The sequence below is a fragment of the Ahaetulla prasina genome, chromosome 1 (genome assembly GCF_028640845.1).
Source record: "Ahaetulla prasina isolate Xishuangbanna chromosome 1, ASM2864084v1, whole genome shotgun sequence".
Classification (NCBI taxonomy): Eukaryota; Metazoa; Chordata; class Lepidosauria; order Squamata; family Colubridae; genus Ahaetulla; species Ahaetulla prasina.
The window spans coordinates 102,928,938-102,951,919 of NC_080539.1; the positions used below are offsets into that span (position 1 = coordinate 102,928,938).

At 37.4% G+C, this 22,982-nt stretch overlaps 1 protein-coding gene across 1 annotated transcript in view; it reads left to right on the plus strand.

Moving 5' to 3' along the window:
* The window catches only part of NHSL1 (NHS like 1), a 163,315-nt gene that overhangs the window by 110,191 nt on the left and 30,142 nt on the right, over positions 1-22,982 (plus strand). The window contains exons 2-3 of the mRNA XM_058170855.1: positions 10,484-10,636; positions 20,536-20,663. Of these exons, the coding sequence (XP_058026838.1) occupies positions 10,484-10,636; positions 20,536-20,663 (281 nt within the window). The remainder of the gene's footprint in view (positions 1-10,483; positions 10,637-20,535; positions 20,664-22,982) is intronic.

A 22,982-nucleotide genomic window follows, 5' to 3' on the forward strand; every position in this document is an offset into this window, starting at 1 on the left:
TCTCCTTCTCAGGATTTCTGATCTCCTGAAGAAACTGCCATCAATTTCTTCTAAGCAGTTACCTACTTTATAATCTTCTTAGCAAAGATGTTTTATGTGTGGCTCTTGCTTTGCGATATGGTGCCCAGGTTGTTGGGCTTTTGTTTTTGTTTTTAACAGCTGTTTTAAGGAAAAATGTGACTTACTTTCTGATTCTTCTCCAGATCCCCAGTTTAATTAATTATCACTTCTTAGGAGCCAAGGCAGTATTAAGATGCATGAAGGCTGAGGCTGCCTAGTTGAAAGAGGCTATTGTGAGTAGAGTTCAGTTCATGATGGGAGGGCAGCTAAATTCATTGCTTCTTGGGAGAGGTTTTGTGACAAGAACTCACTTTTGTTCTGAGGGATAATGCTGGGGGTTGGCTAAGTCTTGCATGGTTTGAAAAGAAAAAAAAAGCCTCATAACTTATAAATTATTTATCATTAGTTCTTGTAGAAGTATTTGATAACTACTGCAGTGAAATAGTAGATTAGATTAATAGTCTGAATGTGAGTGGGAGGGGATTTAATGATTTTTTTCATGTTTGTTTGTTCGCTTCTTAGAAATTTATTATGGCATCTAATTGGAATAAACAAGTATTGTTTCTTAAGGTTTCTCTTTGAGTAGGCTGTACGGTATATTACATGAGAGAGAAGATTCAGTGCTTTAAAATGAAGCTTTAAAAATATTTACTTTTTGCTTTATCTGTTTGAATTGGAAAACAACCAAGTATGTAGCAACTGAAATATATCCTTTTTTGTGATACCTCATTTGGCAATGGTTGTAGCTTAGTATATTTGTCATGATATAGGGTACATATGTTTTCTTTACTAAAACACTAGTTTAACACTCTATAGTCTATACATATAATAAATGCACTTGGTACATTAAATGAAAAAGTATTCTTAGAGACAAGCCATGTTAATCTCTGGTTGCCACTGTTTAATCAAGCCACTGCTACCATAGTGCTCTATGGTAGCACACTAAGCATCTGATAAAGTGAGTTGTAACTCACCAGAGCTTATGCCTTTTGAAATGCATTGGTTTGAATAACTACTACCAGATTTTTTCTAATTATACTGTGAAAGAATTATCCTTTAAAGCCCTTAAATTTTATATATTATATTTTAACATGTCCAAACATTATTCAAATCTCTATTAGCCTGCATTATTTGTTATTAAGTTTTTATTATACCCATCCTTCAAAGAATTCCCAATCATGAACATAAATTCTGTTCCTTGTTGTAAAGTAGGTTGCATTGGGAAATGGTGACTTGTCCAAGGTCATCTTCATGTGGAGTGAAAATTGAATCTTTTCTGACTTTCATCGTATAGAATACATGTATCCTTCACTTACTAGCACACTTGGGGCCAGAATTTCCATCATAAGTCATTATGATAATAAGTTGAATTGGCCCCAATTTTATGACAATTTTTGCAGTGGTTATTAATAGAATAGATAGAATAGAATTTTTTATTGGCCAAGTGTGATTGGACACACAAGGAATTTGTCTTGGTGCATATGCTCTCAGTGTACATAAAAGAAAAGATACGTTCATCAAGGTACAACATTTACAACACAAATGATGGTCAATATATCAATATAAATCATAAGGATTGCCAGCAACAAAGTTACAGTCATACAGTCATAAGTGGAAAGCAAATCACGTCGTCATTAGTAGGAGATGATCAGGCTGAGCCTGAGGAAAGAGTCAAACAGTTCATCAGTTGTGAGTCCCTGTGTGACCTGTGTGTAAAAGATTGCAAATAGTGATGATATAACTTCAGGATGCATGTATTATTAATGTATGTATGTATTTTGTATGTATGTATGACTGTATGATTGCCAATTGCCCGAATTACAATCATGTGACTGTTGGATTGGTCCAATAACCTACAACCTCAGTTTGCACTTTCTGAATTCCAATCAGAAATATGTTTGTTTCAGTATTAGTTTATCTAATATGAAATAATTATTTAAAGCAAGAATATCCTTAAAGATTATTGCTAATAAAATGTGGGAAAGTAAATGTTTCCAGTTCTACAAAAGACTGACAAAGTCAGTTTAGAAATATAGGTTCAAACAGCAAAATAATGAATTGGAACGTGGAGATTAGATACTTCATTCCCATCATATAAATGATAACTTAAACCAGTGATGGTTAACCTTTTCGGTGCTGACTGCCCAAAACATGCGTGCGAGCGTACGAATGCACGTGCGCGTGCCAGAACCCCCAAAATGCAATATGAGCGCCCCCCCATGCATGCGCTCCCCATACCTGTTTTGGCTTCCAGGTTGGTGCAAGAGGCTTTCCAGGCACAAAACAGTGCGGGGGGAGGACATGCGCCGTTTTGGGCCTGGAAAGCCTCCTGCACCAAACTGCACACTTCCACGCATGCGGCCTGCTCCACTGCGCATGCACACATGCATCCCCACATGTGCCCCGCACCTCCACACATGCATGACAGAGACACAAAGACCAGCTGGCTGGCATGAGGTGCGCGCAGAGGCACAGTGGAGCTGGGCTGGGGTGACGGCTGGCGTGCCCACAGAGAGGGCTTGCGTGCCACCTGTGGCATGTGTGCCATAGTTCGCCATCACTTAAATCATTCTTACGCCAGTAGGTGAAAAACTTAAACATGGCAATCTTTCCTCTTACAATAAGCACATTGTTCTAATTAAAGTTGAGAACAGTTCAGTTTTGCTGTGGTCATTAAGTGAATGCCATAGTCATTAAGCAAATGTAGCATTCTTTAAGTGAGTCAATTTTTCCCAATGGGTCTTTTTGTCAGAAACCAGAGGTAGACACCAGATACTGGTAAAAAAATGTTGTAAATCACAGGCATATGACCACAGGATATTGCAAATGGCTGTAAAACTAAGCCAGTTGCCAAGTGCCCAAAATGCAACCCCGTGACCACAGTGTGTGTGGCGGGGAGGGGGCTGTCCTAACTTTGAAACAGATCGTAAGTAATTTTTGGGGAACTGTTGTAACTTTGATTACAAGTTACAAATTACAAGGCATTTCCTCAGGCGGGGAAGTCATGCTTGACCAAAGTTTTTCCCAGGGCTTGGGGCCTGTATGAGCACCTTTGTTCCTAACAGGGTTTTGTAGGCCACCTTATGATCATTAAATTATTCTGAGAGTTAACCCACTGAAGATTGGACATTGAAATATGTATATTGTTTATGCCCATCAGATGGATTGTAGTCATCGATTTGATACATGTTCTACTTACCTTACATTATTTTCATTTGTACCTGTGATTTTGCAAATATTCAAGCTTCATTGAGTGCTTCACAATAGCATTTTATTATAGGGAGAAAACTAGTCATCAAGAATTCTTTCACTGTGGAAAATTAAATTCAAAACAAGTTAAGCATGAAACCTCTCAGCAAATACATTTTTCTTCATTGATCAACATTGAATATTAAAAGTGCATAATTCAATAATACTTTCATTATTCTGTCAATCTTGTACTAGTTGCTTCCATATTAATAGGGATATAAGCCTTTGCACTGTTTCGTGTTTTTAGTCTGGTACATGGCTGATGCAACTTTTAAGAGAAGTTCTCTCCTGAAGGTAATTACGGTAATCAGGGAACATGCATTGTCTACCCATTTACATTGCTGTGATGTAACAAAGTTGGTTGAAGTGTTAAAGGGGAAAACTATTAACGCATATGGTATTCCAGTCTGAGTCTATGGAAAGGACTGAGATGGCCCCTGCTGTTGGTGTTTCTTTGGGGAAATGAGAATTCCTTTCAGGTCAAGCTAAGGCATTGCTTGGTCTTTCTTTGAAAGGACAGTCTGACTTCTTGAGCCTCAGCATTGTGCTACAGGCATGCCCCGCTGAGTACATTAATAGCGTGCTTAGCATTGTTCTCTGCAAAAATTGTGAATTGCTTCCAAAGAGATGAAAGAGATTAGGCTTTCACTTCAAAAATCCTTCACTTACCAATATTGTTTTAAGACAGAAATTTTACCTAAGTGGGAATTGTAAATAGTAAGTTGGTTTTAACAAATCCTGTGAGTGAGTCAATGAATGAATGAATGAATGGAAAGATAAAACTGTACAGTAGTGTTTATTATACACACTTGTATACACCAGAAATTGGCAGGTAAATGTAACACTGGGAAGCAGAATGATTTAAAGGAAAATCATTTTAGAAGTCGCCGAAAGGATCAAAATATACAGATAGGAGAGAAAGGCACTTTATGATTTACACGCACACACAAAACAGGTCTGTAGGAATTTTATAGCAGTGCTGGAATCATGCTGACTATAAAGACAATCCTTGGTAGGAAAAAAATTGCATATCTCACTGTCCCAGACAATAATAAAAGAAAATCCTATTCACGATAGGGTAGGATGAGAAAAGATGCCCATTAAAACATCTACCTCATACAGTATTCTGTCCTGTAAAGGATTTTGCAGATCCCATTAAGGCAATGCCAGGGGGGACGATGTGCATTTATTGTACTCATCTTTGTAAAGTACAGTCTGCAGGGGAAAAAAGAACTCTGGGTTTCCTAAGAGAAGTGGGGTGGGGGAGAAAGGGAGAAACTATGAATGAGCATTGAAGCAGAAATCTCCATCTTGCTTCCATGCAAACATGAACAAAGATTGGCTCCCCTCGCCCCCCACCTTCTCCTCACATTGTAACTGGCTGTTGCAGGCACAGCATTATGTTTCCGATGGAGGCTTTCAGGTTCAAGGGCTGTTAATGGTTTGTAATTGGTAGGACGTTTCACTGCAACGGAGCGCTTGCTTTTTAAAAGAAGAAACGAGGAAAAGAGGGGTGGCGTAAGGATGAACAAAGTTAGCAGAAATTGTAAGAACTGTTGGGAAAGCGCTGGAATTTAGTTTCTGCACGAAGCTTCTCGCTCTCTATGGAAACCTGGAGCATGCAAGGCATTCCCTACTGAAATGGGGGTGCTTATCAATACAAAGCTCAAAGCCTTAATACAGTTTTTCAAGAGAAGGAGTAAGTAGGCATGGTGTGTGTGTGTGTGTTTAAAAAATCTGTTTAGATTTTTGGCAGAAGCATTGCGAAAACATTATATAACCTGCTCTTATTTCTCCAACTGTACATAGCATTGTTTCGTTTACTGTGCTTTGATATTGTGTGGAGGCAGCTTATTAAGCGGTGCCCTAAGCACCTGCCCTAGCTTTTGTTGAGCTTGGAAAGTTTTGAATTGCCGTTTCCTCCTTTTCCTTTTGTGTGCCTGAATTACCCATGGAGAAAGGAGAAACGCTTTTTGATGCAACCCAGCAATAGTAATCTTGAAAGAAACTTGATACAGGCAAGAGGCGATTGTATAGAGATGTTTAACCAGCTGAAGCCTTGTATAGTCCTTACAGCACCATGCTTGTGCAAAACTAATGCAGGACCCCTTTGCTTTGTTTTGTCGCTCTCTCCAAACTTGTCACAGGTATTTCAATGGTTTCAGTCTATCCTGATGTTCAAGCAGCCCTTATTTAAGATCACAAATTGTTTTAACTTGCTAGTAGTGTGTGTGTGTGTGTGTGTGTATTAACAAAGGTACTCTGCATTTAACTCAAAAGGAAACTTGGTGGCAATAGTCCTGCCCTCAGCATTTGTGTGGCAAGTCTAATTTAATTCTGTATTCAGCACCTGTGATTTTCTCTCCGGCTTGTTTTCTCCCTCACCGTCATTTCATCCATTCTTCATTATAGGTAAAGATTGAAAGTGATCGAAGTGTCAGGAAGATGGCTCATCTTTCTGTTCATTATTTGTGCAGGGGGGAGCTGGGGCTTCTTTAGCAAGGCTTAAGAAGGCAGTCGAGCATTGTGTCAGCATGATCTACCTGGCTGCATGAGATGGTCCTTGTAATATATGGTGTAATAAATGAGGATGACCTTAGAATTCCTCAAGCAGATCTTGCTGACTCCCATTAGTAAGATGTGCATGAAAAACTCTAAGGGCAAACCGGTCGTATTCATAGGCTGGCCAAAATACTGTAGCCACATTGAAATGTAGGGCTTTTTCCTGTAAGGTCATTTATCACAGTTGGTTAATTTGTGTTGAAAAAATGCAGACAGGTTTCCCACTAATGGTGGTGTTACTTACCTACATACTGTAACTTCTCAGCACATATTCCATTAAAACAGATACTTACAACCACAGCTGAGGCCAAAATTTGTACTGCTAAGTGAGACATTTGTTAGGCGAGTTTGGCTCCATTTTATGACCTATCTTGCCACTGCCGTTAAGCAAATCATTGCACTTGTTAAGTTAGAACATGGTTGTTAAGTAAATCTGGTTTCCTCCATTGATTTTGCTTTTCAGAAGGTCGCAAAAGGTGATCACATGACCCCAGGACACTGCAACCGTCATAAATATGAACCAGTTGTCATGCATTCTGAATTTTGATCACGTGACCATGGGATGCTGCAACGGCCATAAGTGTGAAAAAACTGTCATAAATCACTTTTTTCAACCACTTTTCAATCACTAAATGAATTGTTGTAAGTCAAGGACTACCTTGTAGTTACATAGCTACCTGTAGTTACATAGCAGTTTGTGCTTTGTTAATAAAGTCCAATAAAAGATGGCTGCTGAGTTTTGCGTCTCTTAAGAGGATTACCATCAAACCCAAAAGTGCTGCTTTTTCAAGAGGCAACTAGACTTTCTTGTTCTTTGAAGACGTTTTGCTTCTCATGAAGAAGCTTTTTCAGCTTTTTGGATAAGAAGCGAAACGTCTTCAAAGACATGACCTTTGAGACAACTAGGACCTGGATGACTGATGGACAACTGGATGATTGTCCATAGACTCATGATGGCGAACCTATGGCACGCATGCCGGAATTGGCACATAGAGCCATCTCTCCAGGCACGCCAGCCATCGCCTGTTAAAGGTCCGGGTTCTGGCACACATGTACAGCTAGTCTTTGCGCATGCATGCTCACCAGAAACCAGAAGATCAGGTGACCATCATGCATGTGCGTGCCGGAAACTGGAAGCTCAGCTTCCCGGTGCACACATGCGCACTGGGGAACTGCTTTCTGGTTTCCGGTGCTCCTTCATGTGCACACTGGGGAGCTGTTCTTCCGGTTTCTGGTACTCCTCCGTGCACGCGCACACATTCCCGTTTCGGCACTTGATGCCGAAAAGGTTCGGCAACACTGCCATAGACAATACCATCCAAGTATCAATGCTTTTCTGATTTTGAGGGGATTGATGATTTTTAACACCTTATAAAAATTTTTTCACTTATTTGAATGCACACACACATACAACCATCTAATAACTCCTTCACAAAATTACAATTTATATCAACTTTTGGATCTTTGTGAAGGGCATACCTACATTTTTTTTAGTAGACATGTACTGGAGTTGGGCTCCTCTATTTTAGCAAACCATGAAGATAAAGAAAGCACTTGTGCAAAACACTGTAGTGTCATCCAAGGAGACAAGGAATTCCAGAACTCATCTTACGTGAAAACCATATGAAGGCAGAATTCCATCTATTCATTACTGTATTTATAAAGAAAATGTAGTATTTATAAAAATCATTACATAAGCAGTATCCTTTGGCAAGTAGTCCTTGACTTATGGCCACAATTGTGGCCAGAATTTCCATTGCTAAGCAAGTCAGTTCATTTAGTGAGTTGTGCCTAATTTTACGACCTTTTTGGGACAATTATTAACCAAATCACTGCAAGGGAATTGTGCATTCACATTAAGTGAACCAGGTTTCCTCCATTGACTTTGCTTGTTGGAAGATTGCAAATAGTGATCATAGCCCCAGGTTGATACAGCCATCATAAATGCATGCCTGTTGCCAAGCATCCATTTTTTTTATCACATTTGGGAATCTGTGACAGTCATTAGTACAATGAATAATCATAAGCCCCTTTTTAAAGTACTGTTGTAAACAAATGGTTGTAAATCGAGGGTCACCTGTAGTTTCTTATTTGGTCTTATTTGATCATACTATCCCTTTCTATAAGCGCTTTATGCAATCCATCTCCATTGGCAATGTTCTGTTTCTGTGGCAAGCTTAGATGGAAATAACATTTGTGCTTTGTTTCCCTGGCTCTAACTGGCAGTCATATAGACTGAGTTCTAATAACTATGGGCTGTACAGAACTTTTTTGGGGGGGAGAAAGAGATAAATTAACTACATATTGAGCTGTAGAAAAGGCTGCAATTGCCTTGACTCCCAATCCATTCTCCTGAAGTTTCTGTCCCCATTTCTTCATCTACCTGTTCTAATTAGAAAAATGTCTGCCTTCACCCCCTCCAACTCCATATTGGGAAAATTAATCATTGAAGTATTTCTGTCTCGGATCCTGCTAGAAGAAATTGATAAGGATCCAGCGGCCTGGCCTTTCACAGCATAGAAGCCTTTACATTTAGAACGGCCCCACTAGCATTTTCTAGAGGGAAGTGCAAATGTTGTTTTCAGCACACTTGTGCATTGTGGGAACAGATTAACTGGAGGATTTAATTATCTATTTAATTCTGTGTCTGCTTGCTGTGTTCAGTATTTGAAACACTGCTATAGGTCTCACACTTTTAGGAGATTGTTGAGGTGAGGCAGGCAAACTTCTAACTCAAAGGAGACCTTAGTTTTGGAAATTCTCCTTTGAGACCAGGGTCCAGTTAGACCAGGGTCTCCAACCGTGGCAACTTTAAGACTTGTGAACTCCCAGAGCTTCTCAGCCAGCTTTGTTGGGAGTTGAAATTCACAAGACTTAAAGTTGCCAAGGTTGGAGACCCCTGATTTAGACCTCAAACGAGATGTTCTTTACAGACCTTTTAAGGCGAGCTAAAGTGTTTTTTCCCCCCTGCCTGTTTTAAAATTACATTCATCTGCCCTTGGAATATGTTATTTTTTTGAATCATTTTGTAATTATTTAATTACATTTATAAACACTTAATCCATAGGGAGCTTGCAGTTTACAATATAAAACACTCAAGACACTTTATACAATAAAAGTACACAAATAAATACTCTACAAATCCGTAAAAGTGTAGAATAAAATGAAATGAACAGCCAAATTATAGCCAAAGATAGAATCAATCCAAATGCCCTCTGGAAGTTTTAAGCAACTTGTAAAAGTCAGACAAGGTGGGATACAATAGAAGAGTGTCCCACGTTGTTATATACACTGTTTCTGAAGTTATTTGTGCAAGTATTTTCATTCTTTTTAGTGACGAAAGGTGGAATTCTTTTATACTGGGTTATTTCTTTTATACTGCTCAGGGTTGGTTTTTGATCATAAAGTTCTATCTAAACAGCTTGGGTCCCAAGAGATTCCTTTTGCTTTTGTGCTTTTGTCCTCTGAGGTTGACTTGTCTACTCCTTTCATGAATTTATGTAAATGAGAAATTTATGTAAATGAGTACCTGGGTCAGACCCTTCTTTCTTTGGAATTCTTTGGTCAGGCAGAACAAATCCGAACATTCTTCTCTAATACTTTAGCAAGCTATTCCAGAAGGTTTTTTTACATCTGTCCTGAGTTATATTTTCCTTGCCCAGGGAAGCAGATGACTCTGCATGCACAGCAGAGGTGGGTTTCAGCAGGTTCTGGCCAGTTCTGGAGAACCGGTAGCGGAAATTTTGAGTAGTTCAGAGAACCGATAGTAAAAATTCTGACTGGCCACGCCTCATCTATTCTCTGCCTCCCAATTCCCAGCTGATTGGGAGGAAATGAGGATTTTTGCAGTAACCTTCACCTGGAGTGGGGTGGGAATGTAGATTTTACAGTATCCTTCCCCTAAGCCACACCCACCAAGCAATACCACACCCACCAAGCCACACTACCACAGAAGTGGTAGTAAAAAATTTTGAAACCCACCACTGATGCACAGACAATCTACAGAGACAATCTGGGAAGGATCACAAAATGCTAAGACAGAGATGCTGGTCGCCTCAATACTTTGCTTGCATCAATACAATTTGCTACATATTCTTTCAAATCATAATCCTACTCCATTAGAGTTGTACAACACTAATGCATATCCTCTGAGGTCAGACTGAGCCTTAGCTTGTACTATGTTAAGTCTTGGGTCTTCCAAAGGGTCTTTAAGAAATTATTTAAGTCTTTGTTTCATTAGAAGTGTGTTATTGCTTGCTGCTGATGGTGCTGATGTTGTGTGTGTTTTGCTGTATGTTATTGAATTGCATTCATTAAAAAAACCCCTATATCTGGAATTACCTTCAGTTGGAGTCACATAAGCACAGAAGGAAATAAAAAATAAAATATTTTAAAAAACATCACACACATGCTTTACTCTGTTTTTCGAACCGTTGTACTGTGTTGTAGCAAACCACATAAAAGCCTTTCTACATGTAAAATAGAGTGAGCAATCAAAGTGGTTGTTATTACTCCTTTCATTTCTCTGAGTTTATCAAGTGATTTCATTCTTTTAATTTTTAGTATTTTAACACAGCATTAAATGTATCTCCATCTTTCTGCTCTTTTATAGCTGTCTCCAACCTAGATGAAGAGAGTAGATGGACAGTTCATTATACAGCTCCCTGGCATCAGCAGGAGAATGTTTTTTTACCTTCTACCAGGCCACCCTGTGTAGAGGAGCTGCATCGTCAAGCCAAATTGAATCTGAAGTCTGTGTTGAGAGGTAGGAACTTAACAAATACATGTTCAGTCAACAAGATCACACCTATGCCACCTTTTGTTTCCTTAAGGGCTCACTTATCTTTTCAAAGTCCTTTACTTTTCCAGTTTTTCCAGTTTCCAGTTTTTCCCAAACTCATTCCCAAACTCATTTATTTTCATTAATGTGTTTGTTCTGTCACTTTGAAGCCTAATGCACAATGTTGCCTTCAGTCCATCTCCAAAACCCAAGAAATGAGACTTCCCAGTCTAAGAACATCCAATCGAGAAAAAATGTGGAATATAGAAATGGCACAAATTACTTGTTATGACAAATGACCAGTTCAGATTAGTTCATTTCTATAGCCTGATATTTCTTGAATTATTTTGACACAAAATTAAGAAGAATGGTAACTGCTAAGATAGCCTGAAAATAAGAGGGTGGCCTGAAATGTAAGTGATAGCTGAGAAACTGTTCTCAGTGCACTATTTTCATTTTTGCATGTTTGGATTGTATTGTAGCATTTTTTTTTAAAAAAAATATCTCACTCTACTTTGAAGTGACTTTAAAGAAATCTTAGCTGATATCTTGGGTAGAGTTTGTTTTGTACATGAATATTAAAAGCATGAATATCAGGCACTATTGTTTGAAAAGTTCATTGTAGGCAAAGTTGTTTGAATAGTGTAATTAATTGTTTAATGTAAAAGCAGAACTTAGTAACTGAATAACAAATATTTAATATGAAAATATTAAATCTCTTGCTTCCAGAAGTATTTGATGAAATGGTTTTTAATTCGTTTTAGTGCTCAATGTTAAATGACATATGGTTTTATACAGTAGATTTTAAGTGGGATAGATTGCTGCCCTAATCTCAGTATGGAAAATGTATTCCTAAGTGAAAATCTCTGGGCTCTGTAATTTCTCACCTCACATGATAAGAGTTGGTTTCAAAAGTAGTTGACAAGAATAGAAATGCTTGAATATCTGTTGCTTCAAGTGAAGTGCAGCAGGATGTGAAAATATGTTGTTCTTCAACTGTGATCAGAAAAATAGAATGCTTCCATATAGAGTTTTTAACATTATAGTGAAAAGGTATTGTGTAGAAATTCTGCCTTTCTTCCTCAGTGAAATTTTCTCTAGAAAGAATAATAATAAAAACTTATTGGTTGGGAAATAGGATAGTTAAAAATAAAAGCACAATATCTGGACCTTCATAAAATGTTGTAAATGTGGCAGGACAATTATGCAATAAAAGCTTTACCTGAACTAGGTTGATAAGCTATTCTAAGAAATGATTTAGTTTCCAGTTATAAATGAATTTTTGAAGGTAAGTGATGAGATCATATTGCCTTATTTGGAAAGGGGAAAAACAGGTACTTACATTGTTTAATTCTCTTTATTGTATTTGGAGAAAAACATTTAATTAGAAAGGGTTTTTTTGGTTTTTTTTGCATTTATATCCCGCCCTTCTCCGAAGACTCAGGGCGGCTTACACTATGTCAAGCAATAGTCTTCATCCATTTGTATACTATATACAAAGTCAACTTATTGCCCCCCAACAATCTGGGTCCTCATTTTACCTACCTTATAAAGGATGGAAGGCTGAGTCAACCTTGGGCCTGGTGGGACTTGAACCTGCAATATTGCAAGCAGTTGCTGTTAATAACAGGCTGCATTAGCCTGTTGCGCCACCAGAGGCGCAACCAAATCTACAACCAAAGTTGTAGATTGCATCCATATTACAGAAACAGGCTGAATCCTGTATGGGTACTTCCCTCATGTTTCTCTTTTGTACCTATGTACACCAAAGACTCCTCTAACGGGTTCCCATTTCTCCAGAACTTCCAGATGGAAATGATCAGAAGATTCTGTTCTGGGGCTGGATGCTATTCCAAAGATTTTCTAAATATAGAGTCTACAAACTAGAATCAGCATTTGGTGTCTTCATGGACACAGTTGTTTTCTTATAAATGATTGATAAAAGTTCTTCCAGGATGCTTTTTCAAATCTGTGACTACTATTAAAATTCTGGAATTATCTGGTGGACTTCCATCCTCATATGATCCTGGGATCGGGCAAGGTCAGCTAGGAGCTTCTAACTGTTAATTTGTATAACTAACTCTGGAGTATGTGCGTTTATATGAGAAATATCAAAATACTTTTGTGTATAGAAATGTACTGCTATTTTCTATTCAGCAAAATTGGATAGCAAAATTCACAGCTTGAATTTTATTTCCTTATTCAGGATTGAAGACAAGCTACTCTAATGCAGTAAACGAAAAATGGAAGTACAGGTAGTTCTCGACTTACGATCACAATTGAGCCCAACATTTCTGCTGTTAAGTGAGAAATTTGTTAAGCAAGTTTTGCCCCCATTTTACGACCTTTCTTGCCATAGTTGTTAAGTGAATCACTGCAATTGATAAGTTAGTAGCCTGGTTGTTAAGTGAATCTGGCTTTCCCATTGACTTTGCTTGTCAGAAGGTCACAAAAAACGATCAATGACCCTGGGACACTGTAACCGTGTATGGACCAATTGCCAAGTATAGACCAATTGCCAGGCATCTGAAATTTTGATCATGTGATCATGGGGATGCTGGTCATAAATGGTCATAAAATCACTATTTTATTGCCATTGTAACTTTGAATGGTCACTAAATGGACTGTTGTAAGTTGAGGACTACCTGTGGTATAAATGAAAAATATTGCTCTGTGCTGAAAATCCAAATTGAAAGTAAAAATCATGTCTGGAATTAAATATTTCCCCTTTTCATTCTACCAATCAGACAGTTACAAGGAAGTGATTCGAAAATAACAGCTGGCATACCATATTTTTCTGTGTATAAGACGATACTTTTTCTTAAAAACATTTACCTGAAAATGGAAGGGCGTTTTATAAGACAAGAACCACATTTGCAAAACTGCCAATAACTTATCTGTGCAAACTAGCCTCATGAGCAAAACTTCGATTGCTGAAAATATTAATTTCTGGATTTTGGGTAAGAAAAGCGGGGGGAGGTTCTTATACATGGGAGCTTCTTATAGACAGAAAAATATGGTAAGTAGAAAACCCAAGAGGCATAATAGGGGAGAGGGGCACAAAAATGAGCACTCTTTTGCAGATGATATTTGTTGACAGGCTGTCACTAGGGAGTGCTCAAGGTGATCCTGTCCATTTGTCTTTGAGTAATTTAAATATTTACCCTGTGCATTTATGGATAATAAGGAGTGATCGCCTCAGTCATGCCTACTTACCTCTCCATTGTGAAAATAAATGTAGTTAATTGTTGTTTACCGATACGTAATGGGTGAAGCATGCTTCCCAACATTTATTGCTTAGAATATAACATGAATCATCAATACTGGCATTCTCTCTGGCTGATATTTGGTAAGCCAGTACTTATTAAGGAACTTAAATTATTATTAACTTTGAAATAAAGCTTTTGCTTCAGCAGTGGGCCCCCATTGTAGTCTAGATATCATGCCTACTAAAGAAACATATCTTGTTCCTAAACCTTCCACTTTGATTATCTCTGCAAATCTTCACCCATCTGTTGCTCTGTTTCCTTCTCTGACCAGGTGACAAATTTATCGTGATAGTTCCATTCACTGTTCTTTCTCTGCCTCCCTACAGGATTTGAAGAATTCAGGCAATGACTTTAGTGCTTTCTTGGAATGCTGGAGATGCAAGATCTCTACTTTATGCCAGTTAGCTTAAAATGTTTTATTTAATTGATTTATGTGGCTATTCATCTCGAATACATTACTTGAGGTGGCTGATGATAACAACAAGTGAATAAAACAAATGCATGTACAAAAAAATTAAAACACACAGCAGCCAGGAAAAACTCACAAAATAGTCATTAACATTTAAAACAGCCCTAATGTCAATTCTTTCTCCATAATTGGCTTACCTCCAACGTTACACTAATAGACTTCCATTCATGCAGTGAATGTCGTATGTCTTAGTGAGGCTTCCAGATTGGCTCCACAGTATGCCCCAATTCCCTGGAATAGATTTCAGGGGGTTGCAAATACAAAGATTCTGTTTCTATCACACTACATTTTCTGATGATGATCATAATTGAGTACAACCCATCATCCCAAAAACGGGAATCTTCTCATGATGGTCCTATGAACCAAGAAAGTGACAACAACAACAACAATAATAATAATAAAAATTATTATTAACTTTGAAACAAAGCTTTTGCTTCAGCAGTGGACCCCCATTGTAGTCTAGATATCATGCCTACTAAAGAAACATATCTTGTTCCTAAACCTTCCACTTTGATTATCTCTGCAAATCCTCACCCATCTGTTGCTCTGTTTCCTTCTCTGACCAGGTGACAAATTTATCGTGATAGTTCCATTCACTGTTCTTTCTCTGCCTCCCTACAGGATTTGAAGAATTCAGGCAATGACTTTAGTGCTTTCTTGGAATGCTGGAGATGCAGGATCTCTACTTTATGCCAGTTAGCTTAAAATGTTTTATTTAATTGATTTATGTGGCTATTCATCTCGAATACATTACTTGAGGTGGCTGATAATAATAAAAAGTGAATAAAAACAAATGCATGTACAAAAAAATTAAAACACACAGCAGCCAGGAAAAACTCACAAAATAGTCATTAACATTTAAAACAGCCCTAATGTTAATTCTTTCTCCATAATTGGCTTACCTCCAACGTTGCACTAATAGACTTCCATTCATGCAGTGAATGTCGTATGTCTTAGTGAGGCTTCCAGATTGGCTCCACAGTATGCCCCAATTCCCTGGAATAGATTTCAGGAGGTTGCAAATACAAAGATTCTGTTTCTATCACACTACATCTTCTGATGATGATCATAATTGAGTACAACCCATCATCCCAAAAACGGGAATCTTCTCATGATGGTCCTATGAACCAAGAAAGTGACATTTAAATACATTTAAAAACCATAAAACCTAATTAAATATTAAAAACCCAATAATAAAATTTAAAAATTCTATGCCAGTCCTGCGCGGAAAAATAGATAGGTCTTCAGCTTGCGGCGAAAGGTCTGAAGATCAGGGAGTTGTCGAAGTCCAGGGGGAAGTTCGTTCCATAGGGTAGGAGCCCCCACAGAGAAGGTCCTTCCCCTGGGGGCCGCCAGCCGACATTGCTTGGCTGACAGCACCCTAAGGAGTCCCTCTCTGTGAGAGCGCACGGGTCAATGGGAGGCAAACGGTGGCAGTAGGCGGTCCCGTAAGTAACCCGGTCCTAAGCCATGGAGCGCTTTAAAGGTGGTAACCAACACCTTGAAGTGCACCCGGAAGACCACAGGTAGCCAGTGCAGCTTGCGCAGGATCGGTGTTATATGGGAGCCACGAGTAGCTCCCTCAATCACCCGCGCAGCCGCATTCTGGACCAATTGGAGCCTCCGGGTGCTCTTCAAGGGGAGCCCCATGTAAAGAGCATTGCAGTAGTCCAGGCGAGAGGTAACAAGAGCATGAGTGACTGTGCATAAGGCATGGACCAGTGAATGAATAAGCCAACCTTCATCTTGAAAAGTGCATATTAATTTGAAAACTATATAAATAGTTTGTTGCAGTGAATGTGTCTAGTCCCATTTGTGTTTGAAGGGAGACTGCAATTTGTTATGCTGACCCTAAAGCTAATAATAAAATGGTTCTTGAAGGGTTCAGAGTAGGATATCTGAATGTTATTTTGGGACTTTAATATTTGTCTGTTTGTGGGGAAAAGAGGCATGTTGGTATATGCCTACATAGCACCTTTATACCAAGCTATTGAGAACTAAGCAGTTATAACTATTATACAATATGTCATTGTCAAAAATCTAAAAATCAACCAGCCAATCTGTTGGAATTCCTGACTCAGTTAAAAAAAAGAGAGGTGTTCTCCCTCCCCCCCCAAAAAAAACAAAACAAAACAAAACAAAAACCTGCAGTGAAATATGCTGTGGATTTAGTTCATGAATCTGCTTTATATTCCAGGCTGGGATATATATTTTTTTTCAGCAACAGCCCAAGTGCTGCTGTTAGCATTTTTTTTTTTAAAAAACTAAGCTTGATATGAAACAGTCCTTGTGGCATCTCATTTCTGCTGCTGATAGGCTTTTTTTTAAGTCTACAGAAGTGGGTCCTGTTCCATTAGATGCAAACTTCATTGCTGAGGTTTGCCATATTTAGACTGTTAGACAGAAATAGCTCCTTATCAGAATCAAGAGAGTTTGCATTTAAAAGCCCACTTATGATCCAGATAGCTGTTGCAATTATATTAACCATCAGCAGATTTGTACTACTGTACCCATTGTTAATGGATTTATGCACGGTCTAAAAACTATATCCTCATATGGGGACTCAATGATGTTCAGTAACTATCAATAAGTTGCCACCATTCCCTTTTGGGGGAAATAAGTTGAAAAGATGGTCAGTCTTTAATTCTGAAACAGATTAATTCAGAACTAGCCTGTTTCATGTGTACATTACTTGCATTGTAAATAATGATAAAAATGTATATCTATATATAAGAAGAGATGGGAACTATCTCATTAGCTACATTTCCTAGTGGAATATCTGTATATTATAACGGATGGGTCCAAAATGGGGCATATTGCAAGGCCATTGCTTCCCACGTTTCTGGTATTTTCCTCCCTTTTCTGCTTTGTTCAATGGAAAGGAGTTGAAGAAAACCGGGGCCGGTTTAGCTCAGGCTGGTAAAGCCTGTTATTAAGAACACAGAGCCTGCAATTACTGCAGGTTCAAGCCCGGCCCAAGGTTGACTCAGCCTTCCATCCTTTATAAGGTAGGTAAAATGAGGACCCAAATTGTTGGGGGGGGCAATAAGTTGACTTTGTAAAAAAAAATATACAAATAGAATGAGACTATTGCCTTATACACTGTAAGCCGCCCTGAGTCTTCGGAGAAGGGCGGGGTATAAATGTAAAAAAAAAAAAAAAGGAAATTGCTGTTATCAGTGGGCTAAACCCTTAACCTGAGGAAAATTTGGCAAGTGGCAGTATGTAAGTGTTCATGGCAAATCTTGAAACACCTAAGCAAGGTTGGGACGTAGACAGGAGATTATCAAGAACTGAAACCTCAGCACAGTGAAGTATAAGAATTTGAAAAACAAATATTCTTGGGGGAGAATGTCATATTACTATCAAGAAAACAACATGGATTTGTCATTGCTACTAGGGGACTTACTGGTTTACTTGAAGATACTTCTACAAAGAACTCCCAAGTAGTCCATTCTACTACAAAGATTTCTTGTGGTTTAATCATTTAACTTTAAATTAAACTTTAAAAAGTTTATTTTTATTCTATTGTAAGAAAAATAAAATGATCATGTGTACTTCAACACTAATTGATCAATTAATGACATGAGTGGCTCAGGTTACTAAAAATGTTCTCTATAGATTCAATGGAGAAGTCCTAAATATAATGGCTATTAAAAATACTATAAATACTGTAATCTAGAACAAGGATCTGTCTTCAACCTTGGCAACTTTAAGACTTGTGGACTTCAACTCCCAGAGTTCCTCAGCCAGCAGAGCTTTGCATATGAACTTTGCAAAGCTGGTTGAGGAACTCTGGGAGTTGAAGTCCACAAGTCTTAAAGTTGCCAAGGTTGGAGACCCCTGATCTAGAAGGCAGGAGTGGTTGTCTAGCATTGTACCCCTGGACTCTACGTCCCTAGAGGAATAATGAATTCTCTCGTGCATTTTATGCTTTGTGCAGTACCTGCTGTTGGAAGCGTTCCATGTGTGAGAAGTGAAATAGCTTCTTCCTCAAAAACATGATATTTGAAGTAATATAAAACAAAGCTTTTCTGACTAGTAGCTCTGCTATAAAAATGGCATGGAAAATAGACAACCATAATTAAAAGAAAATATCAGAATCCTATTCAGTGAAAAATCAGCATAAAATGTTATGAAGAGTCAGAAGATTGAGTTTGTGATTGTACTGTGGTTTGTGTTATTACAGCAAAAGTTTTCAGAGTTGTATAAATGTAGTACCGCATACCACATATACCATAGCTACATGGAGACTTGGAGTAATGCATTATGATATGTAAATTGTGTAACCACATTTTCAAGACTTGATCACGTAGTTTACTCCGATCCTGCTAAAAGGAAAATGACAAACTTTTCTATATTTATTTATTTATTGTCATCATGGCTCTGGGTGGCTACCAGGAATTAAACATCACAATGTTACAACAACATCGCAGTATCCCAATAAATTCTATAACCCATATGAACAGATACTAAACATTCCACATAATTCCAGATACATAAGAATGCGGGGGAAATTAATACTTTGGCTGATGTGCTACATATATTGAGGCTTCCTAGTCTACATGCAAAACCAAACTTCAGCATTTTGTTAAATGCACAAACCTTCTTTGAAATAGACTGAATTGGGACACACAATTACACCAGAAAAAAAATACAAGCAAGGTGTTTTAAAAAGCAGCTTTTACAGTTCTATAGGTGGCTTTCAGAACTGCATAATCTTCATAATCTATGTAATAAAAGGTTCTGCCGATGTATTCTTTGCTGCCTGCAATATTCTCTTTGTTAACAAAGACTTCATTTACTAGAAGTTTTGAATTTCCTGCATTATTTAAGTGAGATAAGTAACTATGTAACATGATGAATTCAAGAGATGATGAGAAAACAATCAAGCTTGGTTATCTGGCATAATCCTGCACTTTTAATTTAATTGCAAAACTTGCCATTCTACTCTGTTCAGAAGATTGCAATTAACATCTTTCTCAGATGGAATTCAGTTGCTGGTCTCAGTCAAAACAGTTTTATGTTTCAAGGAATTGACTTACAGCACATTTGAATATGCTTTTCTTTAAATCGTACTTGCTTGTCTGCTTTTGAGAAAGAACAGAGAAACCAGATAAGAGTTAATGAATAAACTGAGATTAGAAAAATCCCAAATTTGGTTGGGTTGGAATTTTATACGAGGGGTGTGTGTGTGTGTGTTGAGAGAGAGAGAGAGAGAGAGAAAGAGAGAGAGAGAGAAATATTTTCTTGTTTTTCATTGATAAGTATTATGTCGGAACTAGGAACCTTTTCCCCCTGTAAAATCCACTGTAAGATTTTAATAAGATGTTGCAATACATGTACAAAAAGTGCAAACCCTGCATTGTGAGAAACTTTGCAGATACCTCTATATTTTACTTCTGTATCAACAATGTAACTCTGATAACTTCTAATCAAAGACCATAGGAGAAGTTTCTACTTCATTTGAACGATTCCATATATCTTTAAAGAGCTAAGTGATTTCATGTTCATAGGCATCTTAAATTTCATCTAAAGTCAGGCACTGTGTGTTTTGTAATACAAATTTAAACTATAATAAATTAACATAATATGTGTGAATCCAAGTAGTGTGGCCTATTGTAATTGAAAGATGGAATGTATTATCAAAGAGTAGATTTTCTAAGTGCCATCTAGGGTATTTTTTGGTATGGTACCACCCAGGGATGGTTCTACTTACCTTTACTACCAGTTTACAACAGGACCATGCGCGCTTCTGTGCAGAAACTTCCTGATGGCGTCCGGGTCAGTGGGCGGAGCCTCCCGCTGGTTTTACTACCGGTTCTTGCGAACCAGTCCAAACCAGGGGCAACCCACCACTGGTACCGCCATAACCAGTTTATGGCCTGGGATCACCACAGTCAGTTTATGCCATAAACTTTCAACTTTGGTTTTCAGATTTTGATACTTTCTGATCTTTTTCGATTATTCTTCTTTCTCTTCATATTGCCATATCAATTAGCCACATTTTCTTCTTTTCAACTATTAAAGAGGATAAAACTAGCTACAGATGAGTTCTCCTTGGAACTATTTGTACTTCTTGTTTGGAATTTACGTGTAACTCAACAACAGTTCATGGTATCTTATATTTTCTCCACCACTTACAGAATGTGACAAACTTCGGAGAGATGGCTATAGAAGTTCTCAATACTATTCTCAGGGTCCAACATTTTCATCTTCATCCAACACAATCTATGGAAGTTATCAAGATGATTACGAAGAAATTGAACAGAAGGTGAGACAGCAGAGTCTTGAAAAAAACAAATGAAAATATTGCAGAAAAGTTGAATAAACACACGAGATATATACTGTAATGTTCCATATTTGAAAACGATAAACCAGCTTTTAAAATGTCCCAAAAGCATCTTGTTTGAGTTCTTTAGAATAGTTTAATTTGCAGGGGGGAAAATTACTGTGCAGATACTCAGGTACTATTTCAAACAAAAGCTCTGATTTAAAAACTGGCTAGGTTAGGTTTTGCCGCTTTTATGAACAAATAGAAAGAACTATTGTTCCCTTGTAAATACTCTGGCTTTGTAGTGATCACATTGTCCCATAGAACGTACCATAAATGACAGGACCACTCCTTTATTGGCTTTCCCTTGTTTGTTCTTTGATATGTACGGTGTGAACACAATGTGATTGTCTTCTTTATTCTATTACTTGTTTGAATTATTTGTGCCACAATGAATTGATAATATCATATCTTTGTAACATCTGTCCCTTATGGAGCATTTAATTAGTTAATTTATTTATATGTCATGTACTCCCAAATAGGCATGACTTCTCTAAAAGAAAATCTAATGAGTAAAAAATATATTTTGAGATGTTTCTTTTAAAAAAATAGTAAAGAAGAATAGAATAGAATAGAATTTTTTCTTGGCCAAGTGTGATTGGACACACAAGGAATTTGTCTTGGTGCATTGCTCTCAGTGTACATAAAAGAAAAGATACCTTCATCAAGGTACAACACTTACAACACTTAGTGATAGTCATAGGATACAAATTTAACATTTAATGATACAACACTTAATGATAGTCATAGGCTAAAAATAAGCAATCAGGAAACAATATCAACATAAATCGTAATGATACAAGCAACAAAGTTACAATCATACAGTCATAAGTGGAAGGAGTAAAGAAGAAGCGGTCCATGAAGAGAGAGGGAAGGACTACTAGAGTAGATGACAGCAATATTGTATATTATATCTATTATTTATATATAAACAGAAAACAAATATATATATATATATATATATATATATATATATATATATATATATATATATATATATATAAATATATATATATATATATATATATATATGGAGAGAGAGAGAGATAAGACAATATCTGAACAATATCAGGAAGAATTAAAGAACATTAAAAAAATAAATTAAAAAAATATTTGACAACTTTTTCAAAGGCTGAACAATTTGGAATTATAAAGATGTTCTTCCTATATTGATGAGGAGGCATCTCCTCATCTGAATTTTATTTATTAAATTTATTTACTGCTCATCTTATTACAGGGTAACTCTGGGCATTTTACAATCTGAGTTTATTTTTCACATAACTAAACAGGCTCATATATTAATACCAAATTGAAAGGTAACATCAACACTTGGTACTGACCTTGTTGAACAGCAAATCAGTGTAGATCATTCACTATCAAAATAATATAGTCCAATGGGTTACATCAGTCAGCAACATGGCTGCTACATGTGGCAAATGAGGCATTTACAGCTGTTCCCAAATCAGGTTGACTTTGATATGCCTACATCTTATGCAGTAAATATAATTATGCCAATCCTGCAGTCAAAACCATTATCAGCTGAAGATCTGGAATCTTCTGTGGACCATTTATTTATTTTATTTATTTATTTTATTAGATTTTTATACCGCCCTTCTCCCGAAGGACTCAGGGCGGTGTACAGCCAAAATAGTAAAAAACCCACAATATACACATTAAAACAAAACTTAAAACCAAGCATATAACTTACATGGCCAAAATTTAAAACAATTTAAAACCCTAAGATACATAAAAACCCCAATTTAAAAATTTAATAAAAAAAATAATTAAAAATGAAGGAGTCTCTAGCTAGAGACAGCTTTTTCAGGCAGAATGTTTTATTTTCCAGAACATACTAAATTCCAAACTAGTCTTCATTTTGAGTCATACTACAGATAATCCTTGTTTAACCACCACAATTGGGACTGTAAGCTTGGAAACTACCATTATGCTCATATAATCTGACTTCAATTTCCTTTGCTTTAAAGACCTGTGAAGGTTGTAAATGCAAGGATTGGCCAGAAAGTTACATTTTCATCACCGTTGTAACTGAGAATGGTCACTATACTAGGTGGTTGCTAAACATGGGCTACCTGTACACCCATCTTAATTTATTCTCATTTTGATTACCCTCGGTCATTTCAATTAACAAAAGAGATTTTTTTTGCCATTTTCCCAAATGCTGGGAAAATGGGAATTCGGGGCAGTGCTACAGGGCCTAAAAGACCCAAAGAATAAATCTCTCTTCTGCATACCAGATTG